General features: G+C 41.7%; 1 protein-coding gene across 2 annotated transcripts in view; it reads left to right on the top strand.

Moving 5' to 3' along the window:
* The window catches only part of TTLL5 (tubulin tyrosine ligase like 5), a 273,355-nt gene extending 262,302 nt beyond the window's left edge, over positions 1-11,053 (top strand). The window contains exons 33-34 of one of the 2 annotated variants that reach the window (XR_003607888.2): positions 5,780-5,856; positions 10,948-11,029. Coding sequence is in view for 1 of the 2 variants with exons in the window: in XM_028096103.2 (XP_027951904.1) it covers positions 10,948-10,970 (23 nt within the window). In the remaining variant the exon portion in view is untranslated. Of the gene's footprint in view, positions 1-5,779; positions 5,857-10,947 lie in introns of both variants that reach the window. The other variant, XM_028096103.2, reaches the window with a different exon arrangement.
* Positions 11,054-13,184: the final 2,131 nt, after the last annotated feature.

Genomic DNA, 13,184 nt, shown 5'->3' with positions numbered 1-13,184 from the left:
GTTCGTCAAGGATATTGGTCTGTAATTCTCCTTTTTGATGGGGTCTTTGTCTGGTTTTGGGATCAAGGTAATGGTGGCCTCATAAAATGAGTTTGGAAGTTTTCCTTCCATTTCTATTTTTTGGAACAGTTTCAGGAGAATAGGTATTAATTCTTCTTTAAATGTCTGATAGAATTCCCCTGGGAAGCCATCTGGCCCTGGGCTTGTTTGTTGGGAGATTTTTGATGACTGCTTCAATTTCCTTAGTGGCTATAGGTCTGTTCATGTTTTCTGTTTCTTCCTGGTTCAATTTTGGTAGTTGATACATCTCTAGGAATGCACCCATTTCTTCCAGGTTATCTAATTTGCTGGCATAGAGTTGCTCATAATATGTTCTTATAATTGTTTGGATTTCTTTGGTGTTGGCTGTGATCTCTCCTCTTTCATTCATGATTTTGTTGATTTGGGTCACTTCTCTTTTCTTTTTGATAAGTCTGGCCAGGGGTTTATCAATCTCGTTAATTCTTTCAAAGAACCAGCTCCTAGTTTCGTTGATCTGTTCTACTGTTCTTTTGGTTTCTAGTTCATTGATTTCTGCTCTGATCTTTATTATTTCTCTTCTCTTGCTGGGTTTAGACTTTATTTGCTGTTCTTTCTCCAGCTCCTTTAGGTGTAGGGTTAGGTTGTGTATTTGAGACCTTTCTTGTTTCTTGAGAAAGGCTTGTATTGCTATATACTTTCCTCTCAGGACTGCCTTTGCTATATCCCAAAGATTTTGAACAGTTGTGTTTTCATTTTCATTGGTTTCCATGAATTTTTTTAATTCTTCTTTAATTTCCTGGTTGACCCATTCATTCTTTAGTAGGATGCTCTTTAGCCTCCATGTATTTGAGTTCTTTCCGACTTTCCTCTTGTGATTGAGTTCTAGTTTCAAAGCATTGTGGTCTGAAAATATGCAGGGAATAATCCCAATCTTTTGGTACTGGTTGAGACCTGATTTGTGACCTAGGATGTGATCAATTCTGGAGAATGTTCCATGGGCACTAGAGAAGAATGTGTATTCTGTTGCTTTGGGATGGAATGTTCTGAATATGTCTGTGAAGTCCATTTGGTTCACTGTGTCATTTAAAGTCTTTATTTCCTTGTTGATCTTTTGCTTAGATGATCTGTCCATTTCGGTCAGAGGGGTGTTAAGGTCCCCCACTATTATTGTATTGTTGTCAATGTGTTTCTTCACTTTTGTTATTAATTGCCTTATATAATTGGCTGCTCCCATGTTAGGGGCATAGATATTTACAATTGTTAGATCTTCTTGTTGGATAGACCCTTTAAGTAGGATATAGTGTCCTTCCTCATCTCTTATTACAGTCTTTGTTTTAAAATCTAATTTGTCTGATATAAGGATTGCCACCCCGGCTTTCTTTTGGTGTCCATTAGCATGGTAAATGGTTTTCCCCCACCTCACTTTCAATGTGGGGGTATCTTTGGGTCTAAAATGAGTCTCTTGCAGATGGCATATTGATGGGTCTTGTTTTTTAATCCAATCTGATAGCCTGTGTCTTTTGATTGGGGCATTTAGCCCTTTTACATTCAGGGTAACTATTGAAAGGTATGAATTTAGTGCCATTGTATTGCCCGTAAGGTGACTGTTACTGTATATTGTCTGTGTTCCTTTCTGGTCTATGCTGCTTTTAGGCTCTCTCTTTGCTTAGAGGACCCCTTTCAATATTTCTTGGAGGGCTGGTTTCGTGTTTGCAAATTCCTTTAGGTTTTGTTTGTCCTGGAAGCTTTTTATCTCTCCTTCTATTTTCAATGACAGCCTAGCTGGATATAGTATTCTTGGCTGCATATTTTTCTCGCTTAGTGCTCTGAAGATATCTTGCCAGTCCTTTCTGGCCTGCCAGGTCTCTGTGGATAGGTCTGTTGCCAATCTAATATTTCTACCATTGTAGGTTACATATCTCTTCTCCCGAGGTGCTTTCAGGATTTTCTCTTTGTCTCTGAGACTCGTAAGTTTTACTATTAGATGTCGGGGTGTTGACCTATTTTTATTGATTTTGAGAGGGGTTCTCTGTGCCTCCTGGATTTTGATGCCTGTTTCCTTCCTCACATTAGGGAAGTTCTCTGCTGTTATTTGCTCCAATATACCTTCTGCCCCTCTCTCTCTTTCTTCTTCTTCTGGGATCCCAATTATTCTAATGTTGTTTCGTCTTATCGTATCACTTATCTCTCGAATTCTGCCCTCGTGATCCTGTAGTTGTTTCTCTCTCTTTTTCTCAGCCTCTTTATTTTCCATCATTTGGTCTTCTATATCGCTGATTCTCTCTTCTGCCTCATTTATCCTAGCAGTTAGTGCCCCCATTTTTGATTGCACCTTATCAATAGCCTTTTTGATTTCAACTTGGTTAGATTTTAGTTCTTTTATTTCTCCAGACAGGGTTTCTCTAATAACTTCCATGCTTTTTTCAAGCCCAGCTAGTATCTTTAAAGTCATGATTCTGAACTCTAGGTCCGACATCATACTAATGTCCGTATTGAGTAGGTCCCTGGCTGACGGTACTACCTCTTGTTCTTTTTGCTGAGGTGATTTTTTTTCGTCTTGTCATTTTGTCCAGAGGAGAATAGATGAATGAGAGAACAAAATGCTAACAGGTTAACAACGTCCCCAGCAAATATATTGTATACAAATCAGAAAAGACCTGAAACCAGGGGAAAAGAAAGGGAAAGAAAGAAAAAGAAAGAAGAAAAAAAAAAGATAAAAAAAACAGAACAATACAAAAAAAGCAGAATATGATCAAATATGATCAGGCTAGTGCATAGATCAGTGCCACACACTAGATTTTGGGCATATTTTGGTCTGTTAGAAAAAAGTGCCTCCTAAAATTTTAAAGGAAGAAAGACATATATGTACAAAATAAGGGTTGATACAATGAAGGGATGGAAGATGACTGTAAAGATGAAAATTATAAAAGATTTTATAAAAGGAATTGATAAGATAAGTTGTTTGAAAAAAGAAAGAAGAAGATTAAAAAAAAAAGAAAGAAAAAAGGGAGAGAATGTGATCAGGCAGGAGACTAGAACAAAGCCATACACTAGTGATTTAGGGTATATTTTGATCTGTTAGAAGAAAGTGTATCTCAAAATTTTAAAGAGAGAACAACTTATATATATATGCCAAAAATAAGGGTAACTACTATGAAGGGATAAAATATGACTCTAAAAATGAAAAATAAAAAATGTTTTTTCAAAAAAGGGATTGATAAGATGTTGGTTGAAAAAGGGAAAAAGAAAAATAAAAAAAACAGTTAAAAAAATTAACTTTGATGAACTAATGAATCATGGTAAAAAAGAAAGCCATGAATTCTATGTGCAGTATTCCCCTAGCGCTGGAGTTCTCCCGTTCTCCCTGATCGGTAAACTTGGTCTTGGCTTGCGGGCTGTTCGCGCTGACCTTCTGGGGGAGGGGCCTGTTGCCGTGGTTTCCAAATGTCTTTGCCGGAGGCTGAATTGCCCCGCCCTTGTCGGTCTGGGCTAAGCAAGCTGCTGGGGTTTGCTCTCAGGAGCTTTTGTTCCCTGCAAGCTCTCGGTACAGCTTTGGAGGACCAGGGCGAAAATGGTGGCCTCCCAATCTCCACCCGGAGGAGCTGAGAACTTGGGGCCCCACTCCTCAGTGCGCCCCCAGAGAAAAGCAGTCACTCCCGTCTCCCCGGTCTCCGGCCGCACTCCGTGCTCACCCGGCCTGTGACCAAGCGTTTTATCTCTGGCACCCGACCCCGTGTGGAGTCTCCAAACCCAGCAGATCTCTGCGGTGCGCTCCTGCGCCGCTCCTCCCGGGGGAGGAAGGGGAGTCTCCCCGGCTCTGCCACTTGTTGGGTCCCTGCTGGAGGAGCAGTGGCCTGACTGGGCCGCGGATCACAGTTTATGGCAACCCCGAGCTGAGAGCCCGTGCCTCGGCTCTGTCTCTGCAGCCGGCTTCCCCACTCCAATACCTGGGAGCTCTGCCACACTCAGGCACCCCCGGTCTTTCTGTGACCCCGAGGGTCCTGAGACCACACTTTCCCGGGGGGATTCCACCCCCCTCTTAGCCACTGCAGCGACGTCCCTCAGCGGAGCCAACTTCTAAAAGGTCCGATTTTGTGCTCCGCGGCTCTATCACTTGCCAGAAGCGGCCAACGGAGGCCCCCTCCCCCGCCGTCTATCCTCCCGAATATCACCTCGGATTCACTTCTCCGCACGTCCTGCCTTCCAGTAAGTGGTCGCTTCTCTGTTCAGAGAGTTGTTGCTACTCTCCTCTTCGATCTCCTGTTGAGTTTGTAGGTGTTCAGAATGGTTTGATCCCTATTCAGCTGAATTCCTGAGACCAGACGTAATCTAGGTCTCCTACTCCTCCACCATCTTGCTCCAACCGCCGTAAATAAACTTTTTATAAATCATTTTCCTTTTAGTGATTTAGTGTTTTGTTTTATAAATCCAGATTTTATATATATTTTTATATATACATACATTTACACTATGTAGAAACATTTTATATATACACTATATATAAACATATATATTAATATCCCAGATATGTTTAAATGGATTATGCATCAAAATAGATGTAGATAGATCATGGAGTCAGATGTCAAGGACTTTGATTTAGATCAGCCTTGCAATTTTTAAATTTTCATAAAAGGGAAATTATTAAATATTCTCATGCAAGAAACCACAACTCTGCAAACATGTTAAACCGTCTGCCCTTAACTATCACAATGGAGTTACAAAAAGAAACATTTTTCACTGAATGACATTGGAAAGTCATCCAGATAGGCTTCTCTCTGTTCCATGATGTCGTTCTATCATGCCCATGTTACTGCTTTGTTGTAGTAAGAAAATGAACCAGAATAAGAGGAACATGGTTTTACAGGCGTATAGGAGTTAAATATGTTTTCAAAAATGAGTTATGGATCATTTTTCTTAGAAGACTTGGGCTTCTTATATATATGACTTCAGTTTTTTACAGTCGAATTCCTTAAAGTAGCCTCTTATTAAAACTATCCTACACTTACTTGAAAGCAGAAAGAAATTTGCCCCCATAGATGGACCCTTGACTCAGGTTGCATTTAGCGTCTAAGAGTTCAACCAAGTGCCTTTGTCGTTCGCTAGATGTGGAGAAGGGTTTCCGGGAGGCCTGAGCATGCGGGGTGCTGCTGTGGTCAGCCCGCTCGCTCCCTTCTCCCCTGTGGCTGGCTTCAGGGTGTGTCGGGGGCTACCTCTGCTCTGCACAAACCCCCTCTGCAGCTGTGCCTGGCGCCTCCGTTTCACCCGGCAGGGTTCCAGGAAATGGATCTGATGCTCTTGCACCTGTGTTGTTCATGCCTACACACTGGAGCTGTGCCCGGGAAGGTGAGGGGCCAGCAGGTTGGCCCTCACTCCCCAGCTGTCCCTTTCTCCTAGTGTCACTCAGGATATAAATAAAGTGATTCATTCACTCTCTTATCAAACCAGAACATTGCCAGAAGATACCATCAGGGCCACTCTGGCCCATTGAAAAGGCCTTAGGGGGCAAAATCTAAGAGGCACAGGTACAAAGCCTTTGTATTTAGGTCATTTTTAAAAATCAACGTTTTAATTTTATTTCTCCTGTTCACTTCAGACCTGGGAGGGAGAAAAATAACTCCAGCTACAAGTTCATGTTGTTTGAGGTCTGGGCCTTCTTTGGTGGCGTGGAAGTCATGATGCATCCTCTGTTTTTTCTGATCTGGAAAAGCTCTGAGTCAGATGATCTCATTGAAAATGTGCTTCCCTTTCCTCCACACAGCTGATGGGTGGTAGGAGCACTGATCTGGAGCGTGGACTGCCGCTAATCGCACGAGGCTGTGGTGTTGCAGAAGCCAAGTTTGTATTGTTAGCTGGAGATCTTTTGCTACCCATAGGGCGCACGGCTGTTGATCATTTCCCATATCAGCTGATCCAGTATTTACCAAGCAGCCCCCGTGTAAACATGGACATGGCAAAATGCTAGCAGCTCAGGTCATGTGAAGATTTGTAAGATGCGGTCTCTGCACTTAAAAGAGTGTATCCACGGGACATGAACAATACATGCAAGACAAAGCCCTCCACTCCGACCCCCTGCCCTCAAAAAAGGTGTAAGAAACAATGATTTGGGTGGCTTGGGAAAGTGTGTCAACCATCCCCTCAGGGAACCTACTGATAAGAGTGAGCCTGAGCGTGATCTGTTCCTTTGGCAGTTCTGCCTGCGTAGCTGCTTCTCATCACTTCACCTGGGCAGATGTTGATCACAGTGTTTAAAATATTTTTATTTGCTGTGTTACAGTAGCACAAGCCAGTTACTTCATATGATGCTAATAGAAGAACAGTAGGCTGGAGGACAGATTGGGTTTGTTGGACTCTAATAGTTGCCAAACCAGTACAATGTCTTTTACAGGTGCTTCAAGATTTTTAAGGGTAATTCTGATAATATTTTATGTTTATGTTGCTTGTTGACTTTAAAACTAACCTAAGAAGATGTAACTTCATTTATTTGGTAAGTGCCAAGTTAGGATATAGATAGTATGAACCATAGGCATTTCAAAAAAAAAAAGAAAAAAGAAAAAAAGAAAGAATTTCCAGGTCAGGACATCAAAGCAAAAAAGAAGATGGACAACTTCAATGACCGGTTTTTCAAAATCCTACCAAACAAGAGCCAGGCTGTGATCATGGCCACAGAGGCAGTGAGGGGGAAATGCAGTAACATGGTTGTCCTGTGTATTATTCCTGCCCTGATAATCCCAGAACTGCGACAGTAGGCAGAAGTGGAGATCCAAGCAGCTCTGGACCAGAATTATGGCAGGTGTCAGGGACGACAGGTGGAGCGTCTAATTGGAGACCCTTCACATAAAGATAGGACCCCAAAGGGCTGTATTCTCCATGGAAAGGGCAACCAGAAATAAACCTCCCCCCTTCACCTCTACCCCCTCAGGCACTGAAAGAAAATTGCCTATCCTGAGCCTTGGTGCTGAGTGAGATGGAGGAGAGGACTCTCCCCTGATGATTTATAACCACAAACTAGCCCTTGTGTAAGCTTGGGCATGAATTCAAATTCCCTAGATACCCTGAAAAACTTCAAATTGAGAATTTAATCTCAGGTGATCCTAAACTAATAGGGTGGCCCCAGGCATCTAGTAGAATCAAATGCATATTTTTTCTGGAAGGATCTTCCTTCAAATCAAATCTCAAATAATTCTTACAGGTGAAGGTCTAAGAACTGCGAGATCACAGTTTAAAATCACAAAACAAATAAGGAAACATGGCACCATAAGCAAAAGTCAGCAAAATAACAGATAACAATATTAGACACACAAAGACTAAGATACTGATATTACCAGACATACAATAAAAAGTAAATTTTCTCGTGTTTAAAGAAATTAAAGGAGGGAGTAAAAGTATGAGTAAAATCAAAAGATTAAAATTATGACTAAGCAGATTTGGAAAAGAACTATGTAATACTTTAGAATTGCAAAGATAGAGTAATTACAGTTTTCAAATCAATGAGTGGGCTTAACTGCAGGTAGACCCAGCTGAAAAGGTATTTAATGAACTCAAAGATATATTTAAAGAAATTACGTGAACTGCAGGACAGAAAGAAAAAATGATGAAAAACCAAGTGAGAAAGCCTGATAGATATTTAGATAATTGGAGTTTTGGAGAGAAAAAAAATGAGACAGGGACAATATTTAAAGGGATAATGAATAAAAATATTCCAAAACTAATGGAAGATACAACTGGCTGTAGTGAATCATCATAAATCCACATCTAGACACCCCATACTGAAACTTTGGGATACTAAAGACAAAAGATGTTAAATTTAAGCACCTCAAGACAAAGGAAGGCTTTCCAAAGGAATGCCAGTGATCGACAATGTACTCCTCAACAGCAATAGTGAAAGCCAAACTGTCGTGTGATGTTGGCATTGATGAGAAAAAATAAGTACCCTGCCAGAAATGTATTTTAAGCAAAAATATCTTTCAAGGAGGAGGATGAAATAAAGACATTTCCAACATGTAAAACCCAGATGGACTTGGCATCAGTAAACCTTCACCAAAGGAAAGATTCTAAAGAATATATTTCAAACAGAGGAAGGTGACACCAGAAAAAGGTCTGAGATGCAAAAAGTGACTTATGAGGAGAGAATGTGTAAAAACATGGGCAAATAAAAGCATAATAATCAATAAAGTCATAATGTTCTTGTGAGGATAAAAAGGAGGGGAATGAAAGTATCCAACACCAATACATGTTAAGACAGAGGGTGTGAAAAGAAAAAAGACAAGAGGGTATGATCAGAGTTAAATTGTCTAACTTGATCTTATAGAGTGAAAAGGTAAAGATAATGATTATTTTCAGCTTTACATAGTCACTATGTACAAATGCAAAAATAAATAGAGAAACTACCAAAAGAATAGAAATTCTAAAACTTTAAGGAGGAAAAGAAAACACAGAAGAGTATGGACAAATAGCACAACTTAAGGGGCACCTGGGTGGCTCAGGCAGTTAAGTGCCCGACTTTTGGTTTCAGCCCAGGTAATGATCTCATGAGTCCTGAGATCGAGCCCCACATTGGGCTCCATGCTCAGCGGGGAGTTGCTTGAAGATTCTCTCCCTCTACCTCACTAATATAAATCTTTAAAGAAGAACACAGCTCAAGACCGTAGAAATAAATAAAAATATTTGTAATCACAAAACTGTGAGTGGACTAATGTTCCAGTTAAAGTGAAAGATTGATTCACTCAACAAATATTTACTGAGCATCTACACTAGGTACATAGCACAGAGCAGTGAATAAAATAGTCCCAAATCCTTAGTTAGAGATACAGACAACAAACCATATTAGTAACACAGTTCATTAGATAATAGTGAGTGTTCTAGAGAAAAAATAAGACTGTAAAAGACAATGGGGAGAGTGACTAAACTTGAAAAAATAATAAAATAGTTTGCAAGTTGTATATATTTTTTTAAATGGTGCAACTGCTTTGGAAACGGTTTGGCAGTTTCTCAAACCTTTAAACATAGGGTTACCATAGGACCCAGCAGTATATGCCCAACAGAAATGAAAACATATGTCCAGAAAACCTTGTACGTGGATGTTTATAGCAGCACGATTACTAATGTCCAGGAGGCGGAAACAACCCCAGTAGCCATCAACTGATGAGTGAATAAATACACACAGTGGAGTATTATTCAACCACGAAAAAGCAGAGAGTACTGTTCCATGCTACAACACAGATGACCCTTGAAAACATTACACCAAGTGAAAGAAGCCAGACAATTTCAAATGACCACATACTGGATGATTCCACTCATGAAATGTCTAGAATAGGCAAACCTCTAGAGACAGAAAATAGATTAGTGGTTGCCTAGGGCCGGAGGACGAGATGAGGGAGGGTGATGGCTAAGAGGTATAGGGTTTCATCTTCTTTCAATGAAAACATTCTAGAATTGATTGTGGTGATGGATGCACAACTCTGAATATAGTACAAGCCACTGGATTATACATATTAAATGGGTGAATTGTATGGTATGTGGCTTATATATCAATAAAGCTGTTTTTTTTTAATTAATAAGCAGTAAACTCAATAAGAAAATAAGCAAAAGCCACGTCCAGGCATTTCACAGAAGAAAAAACACGTAGGCATGATAGATACTTGAAAAGAGGCTCAACCTCATTCCTAATTGGGAAAATGCTCATTAAAACCACAGTAGGGGGGGCGCCTGCGTGGCTCAGTTGGTTGAGTGATTGCCTTCCGCTCAGATCATGATCCTGGAGTCCTGGAATCGAGTCCCGCATCAGACTCCCTGCTTGGCAGGGAGTCTGCTTCTCCCTCTGACCCTCCCCCGTCTCATGCTCGCTCTCTCTCTCTCTCTCTCTCTCTCTCTCTCTCTCTCTCAAAAATAAATAAATCTTAAAAAACAAAACACAGTAGGACACCACTGTATACCCACTGGACTAGCAAATATTTTAAGCTCAGGTAATACCCCTTCTCCACAGGTAGGGGAGGTAGAGAAGCTGCCCTGGGGGTGGGGGTGGGGGCGGGAATTGGTACAGACCACTTTGGAATGTAATATGGCATTATTTTTAGAGAGTTGAAGATGCAAGTGTCCATGACCCAGCAGTTACACTCCTAAGTATATAACTGAAGTTCTCCACTTGTGTGCTGAGATCACATATAATAATAGTTATAGCAGCACTGTCAGATCGAAAACCACAAAATTGTAAAAACGAAACAATATTTAGGGTTCAGAGTGTATGTAATAAATAAACCTATTTTTAAAAAGCAAACAAGGGAAGGATAAACACAAAATTCAGGAGAGTGGAAATGGGAAGGCGGTGGGAGGGCCTCGCAGGGGATGCAGGGTAATAGTAATATCCTCGTCTTAAACCGGGTGGTGGGGTGTAGGTGCATATTGTAGGGACGGAGACCGCGGGCCACGGCAGAGTGCATTCTGACAACCCAATATTCAACAAAGATTTAGAAAAACTCAGAAGCGTACATGAAGCAGTTTTTCCATGCGGTTCAATACCGAATGCTAATAATGCTGACCTTAAGTTTCTAGAAAAGTTTAACATATACAGCATTTTTTATTTAAGAAGCAAAAGAGATAAAATGTTCTTATCCAGGAAAAAAAGAAGAAGGAAGGAAGGAGGGAAGGAAGGAAGGAAAGAGGGAAGGAATGAAGGAAGGGAGGAAGGGGAAGGGAAGGAGGAGGGGAGAAAGAAACTAAGAAAAGTACACAAAAAAAGCAGCATAACAGGAGTGTGTTAGAAAGGTTTCCAACAAAAATGGTTAAAATGAAAAGTCTTCAAGTTCAAGGTGAACATTTATTTGGCCACAACTTCTTTAATCCTCAGTAGTGCTAACTAAACCAGACGTTGCTGTAAGTAAAACCCCACACTCATTTCGGTCACTTAGTGGTTGGTTCTCTCTTTTTCAGATCCTGCTCACACTGAGAGATGAGCCGCAACCGCACGGAGGAAGAACCTGTTTGCTACTCCTGCTCCAGCAGGGGCGTGGGGCCGAAGCATCCACCAGCGCTGCAAGGGGTCCACGGTATTTTTTTTTTTTTTTTTTTTTTTTTTTTGCTGCCTCAGTCCCCGGAGCCTTCAAGCAACAGTGGCAGTAGATTGTTGCCAATCAGCCAATCCAGATTTTTACTGAGAGGACGGGAAAACACATCCGCTGGGTTTTGACTGAACTTGGTAGTGGGGACGTTCAACTGATACGTTATATACCCCATCAGAGCACAGATGTATCTTTTATCCCTTTTACCTCCCCCCCCCCCCGCCCCCAGCAAACTGGCTTAGGCTTCCTCTGTCCCTTTCCTGCTACCACACAGAGATGATATAAAAGAGGCTCTTTGGCTATTTGCATTTCGCTTCCTCTTCTTTTCCAGATTGCAATATTAAGCTTTACTTCCCACAAGCCTAAAATCCCAACATCATCTACCAAAGTTGTTCTTCCCTTTTCCGAGGGGTCGGGGGAAGGGGGAAGCATACATCACAAGCTTCCCAGAGAGTGGAACAAAGTCGGTGTGCTGCTGACCACATGAGCCGTGGTAAAGGCATCCTTTGGAATTACTGATTTCTAAAATTAATAAAGTAATTCTATTTTTATTTTCTTTTTTTCCATTTACTAATTTCCCAACAATCAGTATTCGCAAACAAGCCTGAAGTGGGACCAACTTCCCGTTTTCTTTCATTGCTGGGCAATTTTTTAAACTACATTTTAGAAATGTGAACTATAAAGAGATGTTTTATTCTTCCGTTTGGTTTCAGCAGATCGTGGGTCCAGGCTCTTCCCCATAGGCAGCTCCTGAACCTGGGAAGCTCGTATGTACACATGTCTCCATTATCGACCCGCCATGGACAGGTCGTCTAGGGGTCCTCATCAGAATGAGGTGGCACAGCCCCCCTAGATGGCTGTCCACTTGACCTCTGCCCCCTCTCCTCACCTTTCCCTGGTCCCCTCTCTGGCTTCTACTGAAGAAAAGGTTGAAAGGTGGGCTGCAGAGCCTGACTGAAGGACTGACAGCTACCCCGGGGATTTACTGGGGGAGGATCCAGAGTCTGGGTTTTTCTACAGCAGGGTACTCTAGACTCAGCATTGAAACCCCAAAGGAAAAATGACACCCAACAAGGCAGAGAGAAAAGGGACTTTATTGACTTCTTAGTGAATGCAAACAGGTTTGAGCACATGGAAGCATTTTGTTTGCTTGTGAGGAATGAAAACTGTCCCTTGAGGGAGGGGAGAGATTGTATTCCTGAGGTTCCTGGGACTTCTGGTTAGTAGTTTGAGGACCATCTTAACTGTTGGCTAACTTGGTTGTGAATTGGTTAGGAGACAAATCAGAATTCCTTCATGATTTCCCTGGTGATGGGTAGAACCAGGAAAGAAGGTATATGGGAGACGCCGCATAAAGAATCATGTGAGGAAGGGCAAGAGGTTATGAGCCCAGGAAAAGAACTTTGAGACCAACTGGACTGCTTGGAATTGGCCTAGGTAACCATTAGAATTGGGTCCTCAGGCTCATTTCTCACTGCGCTCCCCACGTGCTTACCGGCTGTTAAGACCAGACTCCAGATCTCTCCTTCATTTAACCAAGTACTTTCATGTCATTTTTACTGGTATTGGACTTCTCTTGGTAATAAACAAGACCGATCATATGATTCCCCCCTCCAGCAACGGTGTCATTTCCAATATCCCTCCCTCCCCTCCCCCAAAACAAGTGTGTATCTTTTCAGACAGACAGACAATGGCTCAAGTTTCTGTAGCACCTCTAAGTGACACGTGGAATGGAAAGGCTGGACTTCAGACCCCCGCCCATATCTGTATCTGCTGATAAAGATAAGAATAGAGCTCTCATATAAAAAGGACATTTGGAATCACAGTGTGTTCTGTTTTTTTTGGGATACTTCAGGAAACATAACTCATTGCCTTGCTTCATTAGGATGAGCCACAGGCCAACGTTTTAGTGATGTCCTATGAGGTTGGATAAGAAGGAAGGTTTATTCTGGGGTCAAAAAGATTATTCCCTTCTTTCCTAACTAAGCCTTGAGGAAGGACCCAGTGATGTCAGATAGAAGACACTGCTGCTCAAAATGTAGCTTTTCGGCAGCCTGGACCTTCCCCAGGCCTGAAGATATCTCTAGAGCTATAGCCTGAAATTGTACA

This window comes from Eumetopias jubatus, unplaced genomic scaffold (assembly GCF_037043125.1).
Source record: "Eumetopias jubatus isolate StellerSeaLion01/CBP00866 unplaced genomic scaffold, mEumJub1_p1.0 scaffold_7, whole genome shotgun sequence".
In the NCBI taxonomy this organism is placed as follows: Eukaryota; Metazoa; Chordata; class Mammalia; order Carnivora; family Otariidae; genus Eumetopias; species Eumetopias jubatus.
The sequence above is the reverse complement of the archived record's forward strand: the minus strand, read 5'-3'. Positions and strand labels throughout refer to the sequence as shown.